Below are 20530 nucleotides of genomic sequence, written 5' to 3' on the forward strand. Positions count from 1 at the left end.
TAAGATACCATATACCTCAGGGCCAAAAAACCAAAACATTAAAAAAAAAAAAACAAACAGAAACAGTATTGTTAACAAATTCAAAAAAGACCTTAAAAATGCTCCACATCAAAAAATCTTCAAAAACAAACCCCAATAGGCATAGAACATAGCACAGATGTTACTTTCCTTCCATTTCCTGAGCCAGTTTCTTTGTAATAAAAGAGAAATGTCTTCTTTGTTGGGTTGCTGCAAAGTTTCAGTATCAGTCATAATGTCTGACACATAAATGCTTAACAAATGTGAGCTTCCTCTCAAGAGTTCTTTATTGTTAAACCTGTTTTTGAAAGGCTTCTTGGTGGGTATGGCATAAGCCCTCTTGAAGGAGGTCGTCATTAACCCCACCATAGAGCAGCCAGAACTTAAACAAGACTGGGAAAGAGACTCTTGGAGGGCACAAACAAAACCTTGTGTGCACCAGGACCCAGGAGAAAGGAGCAGTGACCCCACAGGAGACTAGCCCATGAGTGTCCAGAAGTCTCTGGCTGAGGTGTGGGTCAGTGGTGGCCTGCAGGTTTGGGGGCACTGCATGCAGCAGTGAGAGCATGGGACCGTTTGAAGGAGGTAATCTTCATTACCTCCACCATACTGTGGCCTCAGGTCAAGTAACAGGGAGTGAAAACAGCCCAGACCATCAACAGATTGGATTAAAGATTAACTGAGCATGGCCTCACCCATCAGAACAAGACCCAGTTTCCCCCTCAGTCAGTCTCTCCCATCAGGAAGCTTCCATTAGCCTCATGTGTATGCAGGTCAGGAAGCAGCAGTTAGAACTGGACATGGAACAACAGACTGGTTCCATATCCTGAAAGAAGTACGCCAAGGCTATATATTATCAACCTGCTTATTTTAACTTATATGTAGAGTACATCATGAGAAACGCTTGGCTAGAGGAAGCACAAGCTGGAGTCAAGATTGCCAGGAGAAATATCAACAACCTCAGATATACAGATGACACCATTCTTACGGCAGAAAGCGAAGGACTAATGAGCCTCCTGATGAAAGTCAAAGAGGAGAGTGAAAAAAGTTGGCTTAAAACTCAACATTCAGAAAACTAAGATCATGGCCTCTGGTCCCATCACTTGATGGCAAATAGACAGGGAAACAATGGAAACAGCAACAGACTTTATGTTTTGGGCTCCAAAATCACTGCAGATGGTGATTGCAGCAATGAAACTAAAAGATGCTTACTCCTTGGAAGGAAAGTTATGACCAACCTAGAAGCATATTCAAAAGCAGAGACATTACTTTATCAACAAAGGTATGTCTAGTCAATGCTATGGTTTTTTCCAGTAGTCATGTATGGATGTGAGAGTTGGACTATAAAGAAAGCCGAGCACCGAAGAATTGATGCTTTTGAACTATGGTATTGGAGAAGACTCTTGAGAGTCCCTTGGACATCAAGGAGATCCAAACAGTACATCCTAAAGGAAATCAGCCCTGAATATTCATTGGAAGAATGAAGCTGATTCATCATCATTCATTGATGCTGAAGCTGAAACTCCAGTACTTTGGCCACCTCATGCGAAGAGTTGACTCATTGAAAAGACTCTGATGCTGGGAGGGATTGGGGGCAGGAGGAGAAGGGGACGACAGAGGATGAATGGCTGGATGGCATCACTGACTCGATGGACGTGAGTCTGAGTGAACTCTGGGAGTTGGTGATGGACAGGGAGGCCTGGCATGCTGCGATTCATGGGGTCACAAAGAGTTGGACACAACTTAGAGACTGATCTGATCTGATAACTTACTAAATGTAACAGAATCCAGTAAAAATCTCATCTTTCAAACTTATGCCCAAGAGACAATCAAATATTATGTCCCACCTTCCTGATGGACAACTACAACACTTATGAAGAAGTCTTGCTGCCTACCCAGCCACACTTTTAAGTCTAAATCTGGTCACTCTTGAATTCTAACTACCAATTTAGAAGAAAATAGGTTAAACTGTACCACATGGTTACAACTGGCAAAATCTATTCTGTTTGAAAGGCTTTTGACATTTCAAAATGCAAATTATAAAAGGCAAAGAAAAAAAAAAGATTCAGGAGATATACACAAATTAAAGATACGAAGATAGCAAGTAATAACAATTTAAAGTCTATTTGGGTCCTGATTCAAACAAACTTAAATATCCATTTATGATGTTTGAGACAAGAGAAATTTGAACAAATATTTACTAGATTTGAGGATATAATTACCATTAAATTTTTTAAACTTCCTATGCTTTATGTTAAAAAACCTTGAAGTCTTCAAAAAAAGCTTGAGCAACATAAAATTGTTTAGCTTTGAGACATTCTTGACACTTCTGAACATGTTAAACTGTAATCAGTTTTTTTATTCAGTCTATCATTTTATAGCAAAGTTAAATAAATAGATACCATAAATGTGGGAATCTTTTGTTTTCCTAATAAAAGTAGTAGAACCAGTTCAAGTAGTTGAAACTGGAAGGTATTCCCCACTCTTCATGCATCAATATGGCCAACACCAGATGATGCAATTTAATGATTCATTTTCAACCTAATTTATTCAAAATAAAAACAATTCCAATGTTTAAAACTAGCCCTCGCTGACAGTAGCTCCAATCACTGTGTTTGAGCTTAACTGAATGCAGGAAAAGTTCTAAAACCAGTCTGGCTTATATTCAAGTGTAAGCCTATGTAGCCCAAAGTAGATTGCCAGGTGTAGACTCAGACGGCCTGTGTATAGCACAGCTCTGTCACTCCCCTGTCCAGTGAACTTTGGCCAGTTTCTTAACCTTTCTGTGCCTTTGATATTCATCCATAAGAAGGGGATAAGAAGTTCTGCCTATTAGGACTGTCAGTAGGGTTAAGTGAGTACACATGAAAATGAACAAATGCAAAGCAAATATTCAATAAATATAGCTATATTTCTGACTCTGTATTCAAGGGCAGGAAAAATGACTCAATAATATTAAAACTTTTGTGAAAATTTAGTTTCAGAAACTAGAACTGTTTTAGACTATATTTCTGACTATATATTTCTGACTCTGTATTCAAGGGCAGGAAAACTGACTCAATAATATTAAAACTTTTGTGAAAATTTAGTTTCAGAAACTAGAACTGTTTTAGAATATTCTCATGTCTGTGAAACAAGTATCACTGATTATGCTAAAATTGAACATAAAACTGAGTTGTTATAGATAAAATAGTCACTAGGTTCTTAATTTGAAAATTTCCCCCATTTAGTTAAAAAAAAAAAAATCAAATTCAGGGTGAAATCTATCCTTTAGTACTTAAGATTTCATACCAAAAATTAAGAGTAAAAAATTGTGCATAATGTCTGTTTCAGTAAAAACACACACTGAAATACTCTGGAAGTGACTGATTCTTAAATATACCTACAAATATAAGCCATACAAATGTAAAAAAGTGAAGCAAGATGAGCTTTTTTCTGATCATAAAATATTTATTAAGGTATACTTTAGGGAATATAGTGAATATAAAATTTAGGATCACAATATGAAGCAATTTCAATCCTCTCAAAAAGTCAGCCCAGTCCTCAATGCTCTGCAGATGTAAAACCACTGGTGAGACTCACTAAAAGCAGTTTGACTAGTACAGAAGAGGCTTTTCATGAAATTTACAACTAGATCATCTGAATACCTCTTTTAAGTGCAAAACCACACCACATTACACTAATGCAGCAACGATGCATTCATATTGTTCTCATTAGTAGTCAACTTGCATAAAACACCAGAAAAAAGCACAATGGAGCTCACAAAATGGGCTAAAAAATGAACCTGTTCTTGCAAAACACACACTGAAATGGAAGAAGACATTAAAAATGTATTATGCACACTACAGAAGCTGCGTTCATTCCAACAATCTCAAGTGTCACTTCCTTTTCTAAAATCAAATTACATGAACCAGGCACAACTAATATTTGGGAGGCAGTGTGTAGCTAAAATTTCATTTAACTAATTTCTCAATGATTTAAAAAATCCCCATAAATCTTTTCTGTCCTGAGGTAGTTGCAAAATAAATCATAACTTGGATATCAACTAGAGCTGAGGCTTTGACTTCTTACTCCTTAAAACTAGTTGTTAACTGACAAGAACTACCTTTTGATATTTAAAAGACAGTTGAGAAATGGGCCTCTCACTACACACACAAGATGATGGCTATGTAGGAAAGAGGATTAGCTGCTTCAGAACGTGAGATATGGTCCACCATTGCTTCCACCCTCCCAACCACCCCCAACCATTTTAGATTCCTTATTGTCCAAAAAGCCATGGGGAGCAACACAGTAGTAGACAGATCATCGTCCTTTGCTGTAGCCAGGGAAGAAAAGATCAAGTAGAGTCTGCAGAACCGCATTGGGAATCATGATGTAATTCTGGCCAAGATCATGCCGGCAAGCAGGACAGGAGAACACTTGAGCCTTAAAGGAGCGCTGCAAACAATCCTAAGGCAAAACCAAAAGCAAAATGAAAAGTAAACACACCTGATTTCATCTGAGGGTAAAGCACATAGAAAATACTCAACAATTTAGGCTTTTGAATTGAACTAGAAACTTACTGTTTGGCAACAAGAGAAACATAAAAGATGAACAACTGTCAAAGCCTGAACCTGCAGTAGAAAATGAACTTACAAACAAGGCTTCAGTTTCACCTCTAACACACACTGTGAGACTTCAGGCAAATGACAATTTTTATATAAATTTCCTCATTCAGTGAATTGAGTGTTAGAATTCTGCATGGTTCCTACTAGCCTCACCCAGATTGGATTTTAATCCTTATCTTTCCTGATGGGGCACTAAAGAAAAAAAAAAAAAAAAAAAAACTCAGGAATTCCCTCCTTAAAACTACATTATCTATTTTATATAATGTGTTTTCCAAAAAGATACTATTTAACTGACTCAAGGTCAGATAAAAACACTTATGTGGAAAGTCTGTTTCCATTTTACAAAAGAAACTAAACCTCAGAAGTTAGGTCAGGACATATAACCACCAAGCAGTAGAACAAGATTCCAACCTTGGTTTGACTGAAATTCAAATTCCTTTTATACCACACTGATAAGACAATACACAACTCCTCTGGGTATGCTGCCAGACAGAATTTGTTCTAGATTCTGTTAAGTACACAGACTTATTTCAGTTTGCACTATAACATATGAGACATACATAAGTTTTAATAGAAAACACCAGCAACACCTAACTTTCTTTTCCATTTCAATTCATCTTCAATAATTTCAAACATGGTAGAATGTGGAGACTATATAGATTTGAACTGTTGTAGAATTAAAATATGCATTCACCACCAAGATGAAATTAAATGCTTCCTATCCAGCAAGGTTCCTTATCTATTCTGCTTCATGAAAAAAAACTGCTTTTTCATGAGCTAAAAACAGGTTTGGAGGTTAGTGTGCCTCCTTGCCTAATAAGGGAAAATGAGAAAGGAATTCTACTTACTTTACAGACATTGTGCAGGCAATCTGTTGTCACAGGCTGGTAAACTAGCTCCTGGCAGCATACACACATAAAAGATTGTTCCAATTTTTTCAGAAAATTCTAAAATGGTACCCAAGCAAAAGAAAAAAAGGTTAGCATTTCATAATATATTAACAGAATTCTAAATAATTGGGGGGAAAAGTGTCAATCGCGTTTAGTATATACGCTTTCTATCAAGAAAAAAAAATCAAGTAGTGGTTGTAACTACAAGCAAATGTGTAATAGGAAACTGCAGAAATCTCATCCATAAGATAAACATATTAGTTTTTAAATCTTAGGATTCAGTCACAAAGTTTGCAAAGTCAAGATATGACTTTAAAAAGAAAACATATTTCAGAGATTACTATTTTTCACTTGAAAAAAATCATGAACAACTTGTCTCAAGGTCATTACATAAAGATTTTCAAAAAGCTCCATGTTATTCTAAATATATCTATATATATTCTAATATATCTATTCACCCTTTTCTCTTATAAAACTTCAATACTTATTTTTTATGCTGAAAAAGATGAAACCACTTGGCAATAATACTCTAGTATAAAAAACCCCAAAGAATCAATGTATTTATATTCCTAGGATAATTTTCTGTGATATTTTGCCCCAGTCCAAAAATCCCCTATTTTCCTATTGCTAACATTTACTCAAACTGGGATTAAATTATAGAAGGTCAAGCTTTCTAAAGCAAACATGATCAAATGAGTACTCTTTAATCTTCAAAAGCCATTATTGTGTTCTATTTTATCCAAGCTGTTTAACCTAGAAGGAAAAGTAGTTTTTTGAATAGTCACCAGGATAAACCTCCACTCAGTTATTTTTGGGTAGTGGGGGAGTGTATTTTATATTTGTTCTTTCTGTTAATAGAAAAAGTAGAATCTACAAGAATTTCAGGTAAAAAAAACCCAAACAAAGAAGGATTACATTTCATATTTATATCTTGATACTAACTTTTAAAGTATTATCCAACACACTAGAAGAATATACCGGTTCCGGGGAGATGTGGAGAAAACTTTAATACTAAGTCCGTCTCTCTGTCAAACGACTTTATTTCCCCAGTACCTTCACAGTGCAATATAAACATATGTAGCATCAACATTTTGAGTTCCTACAATGTGCTAAGTACTCATCTACAGAGAGTAACAAAAAGGCCAAGTCTCTGTTCTCAGAGAACTTTATATTCCTTTAGGAGAGCAAATTTTTAAAAATTCAATTTCAGATATTCATAACTGAGGAAACAAAGCAAATTAAAGCAACAGTAAGGAGGGTCTATTTTAGAAAATATAGCCAGGAAGTGTAGTACTTCCCTAGTACTTTGGGGAGTGTAGTACTTTGTAGAGACTTACAGGATATGAAGGAATGAGCTACATGAAGATAAAGAGAGGAGAATGCCAGTCAGAGAGACAGCATAAAGGTCCAGGAATAGGAACAGGTTCAGTGTGTTTAAATAGCACAAATGTCACTGTGGCTGAAGCAGTTTGAGGGGGAAGAGTGGCAAGAGGGGAATGCAGAGGTTGGTAGGGATGCCAGATCAGGTAAGGCCTTGGGAAGGTGTTTGGATATAAACATACATATGTAATATATGTACTTATTTAAAAGTCACAGCTGGCTAAAATCTAATTTTTTGTTCTTGGTTTATCTGAAGAAAATGGGCATGAAGCCTATGCAGGGTAACCACTAGCAGCAAGGTTACAGTCACCTGACCTAGGTATGTAAGATCCTGCCACTAGAGGGCAGGGTTTTATTGTTTGTTTGAGAACTGTCAAGTGCTGACTTTCATATAAAAGTTACACTGAAAGAAGAGATTGAAAAGTATACTTGATTTGCACATATCTATCAAGTCTTGCAGGATTTGATGACTTTGATTTTTTTAATTGATAAACAGGATATATTAAAAGCCTCATATTGAAGTCTAATACATAAGTTCCACCCAGACAACAAATGTGCAAAAGAGAACTTTCATGTGCACCAGATGTCATTATCCTTCACCTGTATCTGCTACTCTGTCTTCTGCCCACTCATAGCTAGGACTCACCTGAGTTACCAACTAACCCAGCTGTATCCTCTCCAACCAGAAAATTAGACCATAATCAACAACTGCTTGTTGTTTCTTACTTGGTCTAAGTGAAAATGACTCTTACATACCAGAGTCAAGACGCTCTATGCCTGAGACTCTAGGCTAAAAAGCAAGTTAACACTTCTCACAGAGTTAACTCACTTTTCTCTGTTCTCCAAACATGTAAGTCTCATTCTACCCAAGGACAACCCAAAATATTATATTTATAGACGAAACAAACAAAGAAAAAAACTCTCCAATATCAGTCCAAAGGGTATTTCATAAATCTCTCCATAAATTTATTTCATAAATCACTCCAAACAGTGAACTTCCAGATATTCAAGCTGGTTTTAGAAAAGGCAGAGGAACCAGAGATCAAATTGCCAACATCCGCTGGATCATTGAAAAAGCAAGAGAGTTCCGGAAAAACATCTATTTCTGCTTTATTGACTATGCCAAAGCCTTTGACTGTGTGGATCACAATAAACTGTGGAAAATCCTGAAAGAGATGGGAATACCAGACCACCTGACCTGCCTCTTGAGAAACCTATATGCAGGTGAGGAAGCAACAGTTAGAACTGGACATGGAACAGACTGGTTCCAAATAGGAAAAGGAGTACATCAAGGCTGTATATTGTCACCCTGCTTACTTAACTCATATGTAGAGTACATCATGAGAAACGCTGGGCTGGAAGAAGCACAAGCTGGAATTAAGACTTCCGGGAAAAATATCAACAACCTCAGATATGCAGATGACACCACCCTTATGGCAGAAAGTGAAGAATTAAAGAGCCTCTTGATGAAAGTGAAAGAGGAGAGTGAAAAAGTTGGCTTAAAGCTCAACATTCAGAAAACTAAGATCATGGCATCCAGTCCCATCACTTGATGGGAAATAGATGGGGAAACAGTGGAAACAGTGTCAGACTTTATTTTTCTGGGCTCCAAAATCACTGCAGATGGTGATTGCAGCCATGAAATTAAAAGACGCTTACTCCTTGGAAGGAAAGTTATGATCAACCTAGAAGCATATTCACAAGCAGAGACATTACTTTATCAACAAAGTTCCGTCTAGTCAAGGCTATGGTTTTTCCAGTGGTCATGTATGGATGTGAGAGTTGGACTGTGAAGAAAGCTGAGCACGGAAGAATTGATGCTTTTGATCTGTGGTGTTGGAGAAGACTCTTGAGAGTCCCTTGGACTGCAAGGAGATCCAACCAGTCCATCCTAAAGGAGATCAGTCCTGGGTGTTCATTGGAAGGACTGATGTTGAAGCTGAAACTCCAATACTTTGGCCATCTGATGCAAAGAGCTGACTCATTTGAAAAGACCCTGATGCTGGGAAAGACTGAGGGCAGGAGGAGAAGGGGACAACAAAGGATGAGATGGTTGATGGCATCACCGACTCAATGGACATGAGTTTGGGTAGGCTCTGGGGGTTGGTGATGGACAAGGAGGTCTGGCATGCTGCAGTTCATGGGGTCGCAAAAAGTCAGACATGACTGAGCAACTGAACTGAACTGATTCATTCCTTAGTCTAAAAAGCGTATCAGGAAGATTTTTCCATAATGATGACTAAAAGCAACACAAAAACTATGAGAGTTTCCTCTAAATCCACATAAAAGGTGCATATAAGATATGCATTAACCCCATTTCAAACACACAGAAGTTCTGGCCAATGCCCTCAGAAAATGAAGAAAACATGGGAAGGAAAAAACTACTAAAAGGTGATCAAATGGAATTTCAAGAGAGGTTACTAGAGTTCACCCCCAACAGCTGCACATCACATACACAGGAAAGAAAACAGAAGAGTAATGCACTATACCTGACAAAGGTCTAATATCTAAGAAAACTGAAGAATCAAATTTATAAGGAAACTGAGAGACAAAAACAGTGAGCCAAGAATGAATGGACAATTTACATTTGGAACCTTTACCTTTTGGGATTTGATAATAAAAATTCATTGCAAACACAGCTTAACGCAAAACCCAGACATCAGTTAAACTTGAAATTCCTTTTCACTTTAAAATGTTATGATTATCAAAGAAAACAAAAAAATAAAAAACACAGGAAATACTTAAATGCTGGTTTTTATTTTACTCCTAGGCTAAACATACGAGCACTGAAAATTGTGCTGAACTGCTTAAGACTTATTCTATTAGGTAACTTGGAACAAAACTTTCCTGATGAGGTTTAGATTAAATTGAATGTGTTTCACAACTGAAAATGCTCCCTATGAACAGTACCTCATACAGTTTAAGCACAAAGTAGTCAAAAAACCAACATCTAAGAGGCCTAAAATCAACTTAAAAGCATTTGAGTGCTGCCTCATTTCTCAAAGGAGCAACTGAATGAGAAGCCTGGATAAAAGGATCAAGTTTTAACTGCCTTGTGAAAAGGATAATTCATAGGGAAATTATTTTTCATCATTTATTAATATTAGAAACTCTTTTAAAAAATCTTTACATACTGGTCCTTCCACAAGAGATGCAAGAACTTCATCCCATAGCTTCTGGTTTTGATGATCTTCTCTGATTAGATGTTGCTGCTGAGGGGTCAGTTGGAAAGCCTCAACTGCTTCTGCTGAATCTGATGGTTTGAGGACTTTGGAGGCACTTGGACAATCATCTAGATTTATTTAAAAATATATCAGCAGACTACAAGTGGTTCTAAGCAGATGAGTTAACCGGCACCAGTTATGCTTAACATGAAGATAACAAGCATAAAGCAGCATCTAACTTTCCCATAGTTTAGGATACTTTGCTGTTTAGGCTCTGACATTTTTCAAATACACAAATATCCCACCCCACTCCACCCCCACCATACACACACACACACAAAACCCCTTTTCTTTTAATTTCTTATGAGTTTTCAGCTTACTCTTAGTATTTCCCTTTATTAAAAACTAAGTTATTTGTATTTACATCCTTAGATCATTACCTACCATCTGCAGATGGCCTTTTTGAGGTTCCTCTGGCCTTCTTTGACTGTCCTTTGGTCTTCTTCCCTTCCTTATCAGAAGGGTAACCTACTGGATACTGATGAGGGGAAAAAGCGCAATGTAGATTTAACCTTCATAGAGAAGAGAGGTTAAAGGGGAATGGGGAGGGATCTATACTTTCCCTAAATTAAAAGGATTTATATAAAGGACACAGACATTGAAAGAAACAGAATTCAAAGGACAAAAGATTATTAAAAATCCCCCAATTCAGTGTAAGAATATAGTTTTGACTGTAAAGATATTCTATTTTATAACATCATGATCTTAGTTTCAGACTGAAAAGAGAAAAGAACAGTCTACAAGTTGTGACTAGGTGGCTTAAAAAGTTTGAGGAAGAAAGTAGAATTAGATAGAAAGGTAAGTCTCTGCCTCCGAAAATTAACAGGCAGATAGGGTAAGGAAGGAGAGCTTTTAGAAGACCTAAAGCCACTACTGAATCCTTTATCAACTAAAAGGTAAGACTTTAAGGAGTAAATTCTACCCAATTACCCTTGTGTTTTATTGGCTATACATTTTTTTGGACATGCTTTGTGATAACACTCATATTTAAAGCTCAAAATGTTACAAGTCTCAATGATATTAACTCATCATAGCTGATTGGCTTACATGCTTCTTTCTGTTCAACTGTTTCACATTTAACCTATCTAGAATACTGCTCTGCTGAACAGTAGACCTGAAAAAAAAAATGTTTTGAAAATGGATTTAACAATAGGTTTTAAAAGTATTTATAAAAGGAATGATTTTGGCAGTTATTTTAGCAGCTGACGGATCTCATTTAAACAATTCCATGAGTTTAAAAAGAAAAAACTAAACAAAACAAAACAAAAAAACAGACTTGCACTAGAAGAGACACACTCACCTGCCTGTGTGGTCAGACACTTGCCCATAGTTCAGCCCCTACACATGCAGTGTGGGCAGAGCCAGGGGAAATGACAAAGCTGGTAGTCTTTACGAGAAGCACAGTGATGGGGAATGATGGAGGATAAACTCAAACCATGCTCTGAAGTCAGTGTCAGGGACAAAGTCTAGGGTGTATAGGCAGTGGAGGGGGAATGTAGCCATACCATCCATTATGCACACAAAACTAACAAAGTCTTACATGGGTTAACAGCTAAGCATGGGCAAAGAGAAAAAAAAAGGCAAAGCACTAAAGGTGGTGACAGGACAAGGAAGCAGCTTGGAGGGGGGAGAGAGAAAAGGGGTGAGGAAAAGTGAGAAGGGTAGAAAGCAGACCACTCTTATAAGCCACCTCCCCCCTTCCCCTACCAGAGACACACCCCCTGTGCCCTCTAGGATAAAACTTCCCTTCTCAAGGCCTCCTATACCTCAATTTCAGGTATCCCTTTCCCTCATACTTAAAGTCCAGAGTGAATTGGAAATACAGTTGACCCTTGAACAATGCAGGAATTTAGGGTGGGGCCAATTGTACAGAAGTCAAAAATGAGTAACTTATGGTTGGCCTTCTGCATCTGGGGATTTAACCAACTGCAGAAATGTACTGCAATATTTGCTATTGAAAAAAAAATCCGTGTATAAGTGGACCCATTTAGCTCATGCCTGTGCTGTTCAAGGGTCAAATGTATTTTACTTTTCATTGTCAAGCCCAGTTTTCCCCAAGCACAATTCTTGGTCTTAGGGCAGTTTGATACCTAGGAGGCTGTTTTTTTACTTCTTTTCCTTTCCTATACTTGTGTGATCTCATTCCTCACCCCTTACAGTCCACTGATCAACTGCTGTGGGTTATATCCAGTGTTAAGGCACACAGATAGTACACAGGCATACATTTTTATGAACATACATGTAGCCTAGACAAATGTAATCTAACCTGTAAACGAAGACATAGTCTCCTTGACCGTTCTATTCCTTCTGAGGTCCAAGGAGCAGGTTCAACATCATCTCTCCTTAAAAGATAGCGCCAAACCAAGAATCCATGGCTTGATGAAATCTCTGGCCAGTATTTCACCACCTAAATCATAATATTTCAGCTAGTTTGAGATGTACAGTTTAGACTTAATCATAATGTCACGTTAGTGTTTTAAGTAAACTTGGCAGAACTAAATGCAACTTTGAAAGATACTGGCTTTGCTGGAATAGTAAGTAGAAGTATGCACTAAAATATTGTTTTGACTTTATTTCTTAATTATGATAATTCCCATAAGGACAGACTGCTATAAATTTCAAGTTGTAGCAAGATTATGTTCATTAATATAATTTTACATAGTAGATTAAAATGGTGGCAGTAGATGCCTTCGTTTTTAAAACAAAGAATGCATCCTATTTTAAAATTATAATGTGCTCTACTTTGAAAAATCTATTAGTTAGAATCATTCTGGAAGATACAAGAATTCAATATTTACAACGGCCAAGTTATTTGAACAGTTTTATCATAAGAGAATATCACTTATAAAAAACTTAACCCCAAATATAACTTTGCCTTTAGGGACTTTAGGTAAGTCTTAAAAGACAAGTATCAAAATTAAGAGCTCATTTTGTGCCTGTTTTATTTCTAGAAAAAGTAGAAAGACCAACTAAGAAGCTCTATTGTTTCCTTTAGCCCACCCACAGTAGAGCAGTTCCCTGTGGCAACCCTGTCTTGAAAGCCCAGAAGAATGACTAACAAGATGTCATGCCAGATAGAGCACCTTATAAATGCCATCATATCTGTTGCCTTCTTCAGGAGCATATTTGCTGATCTTCCTCCCTTTAAAACTGCGTATCACTCTGACTGGCTTACCAGCTCTCCAATTCCGAGACTCTGCTCCAATTTTATCATCCAATGGAGCATCACAGTTTAGGGCCAATGCCCTAAAAAATAAAACAAAGTCTTTATACCAAGTAATCTTTCTTCAAGTATATAATCACATCATTAGCTAACTTAAAAGGTGAATTATGCCTTACCTGATGGTTAAGATTCTATGATTCTTTCCATATTATTCCAGATAATAGGATTATGCTTTCCCCCACCAGCAGAGAAGACAAATCAGTTTTCTGATGTCACCCCCAAGCCAGGGGATTGGTTCTCAGATAGCCTGTAGGGTTCTTCTGAAAGTAATAACATCTGTGCCACGTATAATAGAAAACAACTAGAAATACATGGAATTTTCTTTAAATAACGTTGTTGAGGGAAGGGAGAAAGTTGGAAAACTAAAGCAAGTTGACTGCTGTAACCATTATTTTTGATAAGGGAATAAGGTTAAATTGTTGGAATAATGTAGAAAGAAATCCAGAAAAATAAATTTGTCTGCAAGGTACAAATGACCTTTCTTGGTCTACTTTCCATATTCCAGACAGAGATTCCTTAAAGTTTACAAGATAATAAAGAACAAGTTTAATATGAAGATATCCTTTAAAGATTTCCAGTAAAAAGATAAGTTTAAATAAAACTGAAGCATTCAAATACCTGTGCTAAATCATGACAATAAAGATTTTTTGCTGCTCAAGATCACTACATTTTACTGATGACACATGAACAAGGAGGAACCCTGAGCTGGAAGCAGCACTTGATTTAGCTGAACCTTCCTTAGTATGTGTACTCATCTCGTAGTAACTAATCAGTAAGGTTATTAGATGTTATTCTTGGGGAAACATAGTCCTGCCCTCCAAGACAAACTAGAACTATTTAAAGTTAGTATTTTTCCTCTAAGATAGTGGTAGCCAACCTATTTGGCACTAGAGACCCGTTTCATGGGACACAATTTTCCCATGGAATGGGGGTGGGGAGGATAGTTTCAGGATGATTCAAGCACATTCCATTTATTGCACACTTTATTTCTATTATTATCACATCAACTCCACCTTCAGATCATCAGGCATGAGATCCGTGAGGTTGAGGATTCCTTCTGTAAGACACCTGTATCCTAACTTAAGTGCAAAGAATCCACTGAGAACATTTAAGGTTAAAAATATACAGACACCCTCCCCTGAAATCTGAATCAGATATGAACAAAATACTTTTTTCCAGGGTATAGTTCTTTTTATGCAGGCTCAAAAAAATAAAATTAGGACTAAATGACTCATTTATTATAATCTCTATCATAGTTAAAGTAAATGAACTTAAGTGTTTTGTTATAAAAAAATTTTTTAGGTGTCATTAAAACTCAACAAGTTATCATTTTTTGGTTAAAATCTCATATGGGAAATGCATTAAAACCCTGTCAGGTAGAAGAAACTGTAGCCATCAATTCCAGCATTGGTATTATTTATGGAATATCTACTGAGATACATATACTTCATCCCCTAAAAGAACTGAGATAGAGATATGTACTATCTTCCTGTTAATGAGTAGAATGCTTTGGTGCCACAGGTACCTTCCGTCATAATGACTGCCACCACTAACTGGGATTATTAACTCACTTCCAGTTTCACGTAAGTGTGCAGTCTGTTCAAGTCTGTGTAAAGAGTCCAAGAGGATGAAACTAGGCAAAACAAAAGGCTTTTCCAATACTCTGTCCACAGCTCAATCGGTTGCCTCTAATTGTCCCGATAAAGGATGGTCAGGTTACCTGCTGCCCTTTTCAGTTTCATAAAGTGGAAGAGCTGAGAAGAAACAGGAACAAACTTCTTAAAACCAAGGAGCAGGTATCAAACTACCTCTCAGTAGAGAAGCAAAAAGGAATTAGACCATATATACTCCAGGAAAGAATATACTATGGTTCAAAGCTAAGGGTCTTTTACTCCAGTTTTCATGTTTATAGTAAGACACATAGGTATCTTTGCTGAAGAGGTCTTTACAATCACAAGGCGTACGCACAGCTCAGTGTATAAGTTAAGTGAAAGAATGTTAACATCTCTGTGATAAGTTAATCCTGAATTGTTCTCTGAGTTACTATTTCATTTTCACTACCTTCTTTATTAATGTAGACATTTTTACTGTCTGTCAATTATTTTCTGAGATTGTAACATATGATAAACAGGGTATACTTATTAGATTTTTCCAAGCTTGAAAAGAAACTCTCATGTACAAGTGCAGGTAGTTACAAAGAAGTTTCATTCAAGTCAAATAATCTTATTATTTTAAAAAATATATAATTTTCAGATTTGACATGAAAAAGCCTTTTTGCAAATTCAAGATACATTGACAATACACATCAAAATATTTCTAATTCTTTTTAAGATCATTCCTCCTAAAGAATTGCTTCCTCATTAGCAAAAGACTGCATAGGGACTAGACTTCTACCTCAACAATGTTTTCACCAGCAAATCTGACCTGTCTCCTCTGCTGGTTCAATATAATAATCCTACTGTCAGAAATAATATAGAAGGAAGACATAAAAACAGATTCTATATAACTTGGTATACAATAAAAGTCTTGAAACCACAAAGTATATTCTTCACATAGTAATCAGAAATTAAGGGCACACTACTTAAAACTGAGTGATTTAGACTCAGGCAAGCAAAACTCACTTTTATTCAATATTTCACAAAATATTCTTAATAATAAAACACAAAAAATTTCAACTTTATCATTGCAAAATTATCACTATGACAAGTTACAACGTGGTCATTGCTATCTGACGGTTTGGGTCACTTAATCTATTTCTGGTGCTAGCATGCATTTACAGAATACAACATTTGAAGTTAAACTTTATATTCCAATGAAGCTGGAATATCATAAATACTTCTATACGATAAAGTTGGCACAAGGTGGCTCTTTCATAATGATTTTTTTTTAGACACTTAAAAGACATAAATTCTAAAAGCACCTTGTGTAGTTCTGATTAAGTTATCTGATGTTTCATGCACATAAATGTGGCTCCCAAACATAACCCTATTTCACATTAGTCTCTTCTAATAAGAAGTCTGTCACTTTAAAAGATAAATTTGTGTTTAGTAGAACAAAATTTGACCTATGTGGTAGTAGGCAAGCCATCTTCTCCTTAATTTCACTTAAATTATATAGGTTTCTTTTCTTCAAAGTTTTCAACATGTTTCCAAATGCAAAGCACACGTATTAAGACTGGGAATTACGTCATTTAAAAAAGAGTAATAAAAATAAGTTAAAAGCTTATAAGTATTTATATACTAATCAGTTAATAAGATTTTTATTTTAGCTATATTAACTTACACTTTAGGATTCTTCTCTACAGTGTAAGTTATAAATTATAGTCCTATATTCCAACTGTTAATACAAAGCCCAAATTCTAAACAATTTTTATAAACTCCAACAATAAAGAGTACCTGTTCATGTTTGTTAATGTTTGATCAGCTGATGGTGCACCAATTCTTTTATTACCAGCAAGATTTTTACCACCACTCCCAGTGTATGTGAATTCATCACCTCGGTCCTGCAGAAGAACATTTTTGGCATTAAACATCTAAATCCAGGTAGGATTTCACCCATTCTTATTTCATAGCCAGAACTTTGGTTAGGATGTTATAAGCTGACATGTTCTCTCAAGGTATCTACCAAAATAAGGGAAAATTCAAATACAGTCTTGTGTGTAATATACTGTCAAGGTGTATCACTTGATCTAAAGAGTTCATTTTAATATTATAGCTTCCAACACCTCCAGGCATAGCTATTCTTGTGATATACAAATAATCTATAGAATGTTACAAAATAAGGTCTTATAGGTTGGGAATATTAATTCAATGTTATTAAAATAAATATATCAATACTATGTTTGTAGGTTCTTTACAGGGCATCATTTTAATAAATACTCCAAAACTGATTTCTCAACAGCAATCTATACCATATCCAAGTTTGCTGATAACTTTCAAATTTATAATCCTAATAGCATTGTAAGTTCCTCACATTTCAAAATCTATGGGTTTACCCAAGTTATATTTGGGTAAGACAACTGCATATAATTAAGAAGAAAGTTAGAAAAGAATTTAACTACAATTTTGTATCATTATTGTTAAGTTTCTACCTGATTCAGTGCTTAAACTAAGAAAACCATCAGTATGTAAATGACTTCTACTAACGCTATCTTAATAGTCGTTCTTCAATGCAAGATTAATTAATTCAGACTGAATATAATGATTTTATTTACTTCATTCTTGCTTGTAATAAAGGTTTTTCATCTAATTTTTCCTTTGGACTAAGAATCAGAACTAAAATTTCATGATTTTAAGTGTTTTTATATGTCCTAAAACTTTTGCGACCCTTTGCAGATCCAAACTGAGGTTTGGGTTAAACACTGTTGATTCAACACTGAGGTTTATATTTTAAGGAATAAGGCATTAAGGAATTCATCTTCAGTGTATACATCATTTGAAGAAAGTCTAATAAAAAGTACATATTAAAAAGTCCAGAATACTTCTTCAATTGATCAGATACGGTCTTCCAGATGGTATCTGGATTGACTTCACAATGGCAGTGTGGCAGGTCTTTTTTTCCTCCCCATTTTTCTGAGGGGCGAGCAGTTTCTTAAAGAACTAATCATGCAACTACCATACAACCCAGCAATTACACTTCTGGGCATTTATCCTAAAGAAACAAACACTCATATTTATACACACAAAACCCCCTGTACACAAATGTTTATTGCAGCATTATTTGCTGCAATGGATGAATGGTTACACTGTGATACACCTATATCAATGGAACACTACTGAGCAATAGAAAGGAATGAACCATTGACACATGCCACAATGAGGACTATGCTGACTGAATAAACCTAATCCCAAAGATTATACACTAGAAGATTCCATTTATAAAAAATGTTTAAGTGACAAAAATTATAGAAATGGACAACAAATTAGTGGTTGTCTAGAGTTAAGGGATATTGGGGAAGCAGAAATAGTATGATGGCTAAAGAAGGGCAATGTGAGGGACCTTGCAGTAAGGAAAATGTTGTCCTGAACGTATAGCAGTATCAGTATCCTGGTTGTGATATTGGGCTATAGTTTTGCAAGATGTTACCATTGGCTGAAATTGAGTAAAGGGCACAGACATTTTTGTATTATTTCTAATAATTGTCAATCTACAATTATCCCCAAATTAAAATGAGCTCTAAAGAAAATGTGACTATTTTCATTGCAGTAATCAGCACAAGAAATGATTAAAGACACTGACTGATTTACTATGTTACTTGTATAGAACTGACCACTTCAACACAAAAGTGATGCTAAAAGAGATGGGATTTATCCTGGACAAAGCTTCTGTATTTTACTGAATAATCAAGACAGGTTCTAAAGAACAAGGTTGCATCATGACTTACTACTTCATCTGCAAATCCACCAGCCAGGACGAGAGAGTAAGCGCCATCATTACTCCGACCATGAATTCCACCAACATGGGGTCGATGGACACCTGCTTCACTCACCTATAACATCAAGTGAGACTCAAAATACCTTCAAACAGTTCATTAAGTTACATTTACAAAATGGTTTCACATATGTTACTGTATCCTAAAAGCTTCCAACTAAGAACCAAATGTCACCCAGAATTCCATGTTTTGCTCAGACTTGACTTCTCCCCAACTATATATTCCTCAGGTACTGAAGTAATGACTCGTAAAACTGCTCAGGCCTAGAATTTTGAGTTTCAAAATAACTATTAAATAATCATCATCCTGTGTAATTCCAGCTCAATTCAGGTGAAAAATAATTTACTATCAGTATTCCAGAACTCCTCATTTCTCATCTTTCATTATGGTACTGTTCCCTAGTCAAGTCAAAGTGAAACTGTTAGTCGCTCAGTCATATTTGACCCTGCAACCCATGGACTGTAGCCCACCAGGCTCCTCAGTCCATGGAATTCTCTAGGCAAGAATACTGGAGTGGGTTGCCATTCCCTTCTCCAGGGGATCTTCTGGACCCAGGGACTGAACCCAGGTTTTCCTGCATTGCAGGCAGAAGCCCAGTCAAGTCAGACAGGCAACAGTTATTTCAGCCTCATTTTTCTGTATTCTTCAAACCCATCTGGTTGTAAATATTGCTCATTTGACTTCCTAATCTTCTCAAATCCATCATTTTCCACATTCACTGATATAATTCTAATTTGAGTCATGAATACTTAAAAAACATACCCTTTTTCACTGCCTCCAGCTTTGTTCCTTCAAATTCCTTCTACCCATCAAAAACAGAATAACCCTTTAAAGAACAAATCTGCTTTTAATTTTCAACTGCTTAACATGTATTAAATGGTCATAATAGTATATCAAGCCCAAGTTAAGTATTATATGTTACCTTCTCTCAACTGGGCTCCTACCTACTTTCTCATCCTAATATCCAGTTTCTTCTTTATGGAATTTATACATCTAAGCCCAACTACTCAGTAATACTCAAACATAGCACTCATTTTTAGTTTATTGCAATGGGCTTACTACATTTCCCCAAATACCTTTAATTCTGCCTCACTTAAACTAAGTGTCACTTCTTCATGTACTTCAAACTCCCCAAGAGAAGTATTCTATTCATTTGTTTATTACACAACTGTTCTCAGAGTAAGGGAAACTGAAATTCAAGCCTGCATAGTGCGCTGGGTAAAGAGGTACATTAGAAGTCAATGAGAAGATGATAAAAACAACAGAACCTGGATTTAGGCCTTGGAAATACCAAGTACTTTAGAAGCAAAGACCATCTGATTCTCAGCTTTATGAACAACCCAAAAATATATCTGTGCTGAATCTTCCCTATTTCCTAAACTGCAAATCTATCCTTCTAGTTGCTCAAGTCAATGGCTTCAAAGTCATCTTAGACCATATTAATGAGGTTTTTAGAATTTGGGAACGAATGACAGGTATACAAAAAGAAAAAAAATTAAAAACAAAACAAAAAAATAACCAAAGAACAAGACAATTAAGTGGGAGTTGGTGATGGACAGGGAAGCCTGGCATGCTGCAGTCCATGTGGTTACAAAGTCAGACTCAACTGAGCAACTAAAATGAAGTGTATTTTATAACTTTTATTCTATATTTAAATATTATCAATAATGCATAGTATAAAAAATAAATATTATTGTACAGGCATACCTCAGAGATATTCCAGGTTTGGTTCCAGACCACTGCAGTAAAGTGAATAT

General features: G+C 36.1%; 1 protein-coding gene across 2 annotated transcripts in view; it reads right to left on the bottom strand.

Annotated features, from left to right (window-relative positions):
- Positions 1 to 3447: 3447 nt before the first annotated feature.
- The window catches only part of UHRF2 (ubiquitin like with PHD and ring finger domains 2), a 72566-nt gene continuing 55483 nt past the window's right edge, over positions 3448 to 20530 (bottom strand). For both annotated transcript variants that reach the window (XM_061425324.1, XM_061425323.1), the window contains 8 exons: positions 18726 to 18830; positions 16738 to 16844; positions 13203 to 13365; positions 12386 to 12526; positions 10504 to 10597; positions 10030 to 10187; positions 5474 to 5572; positions 3448 to 4467 (listed from right to left, as the gene is read on the bottom strand). In XM_061425324.1, coding sequence (XP_061281308.1) covers positions 4321 to 4467; positions 5474 to 5572; positions 10030 to 10187; positions 10504 to 10597; positions 12386 to 12526; positions 13203 to 13365; positions 16738 to 16844; positions 18726 to 18830 — 1014 coding nt within the window. In that variant the 3' untranslated portion in view covers positions 3448 to 4320. The remainder of the gene's footprint in view (positions 4468 to 5473; positions 5573 to 10029; positions 10188 to 10503; positions 10598 to 12385; positions 12527 to 13202; positions 13366 to 16737; positions 16845 to 18725; positions 18831 to 20530) is intronic.

Source organism: Bos javanicus, chromosome 8, assembly GCF_032452875.1.
Source record: "Bos javanicus breed banteng chromosome 8, ARS-OSU_banteng_1.0, whole genome shotgun sequence".
Classification (NCBI taxonomy): Eukaryota; Metazoa; Chordata; class Mammalia; order Artiodactyla; family Bovidae; genus Bos; species Bos javanicus.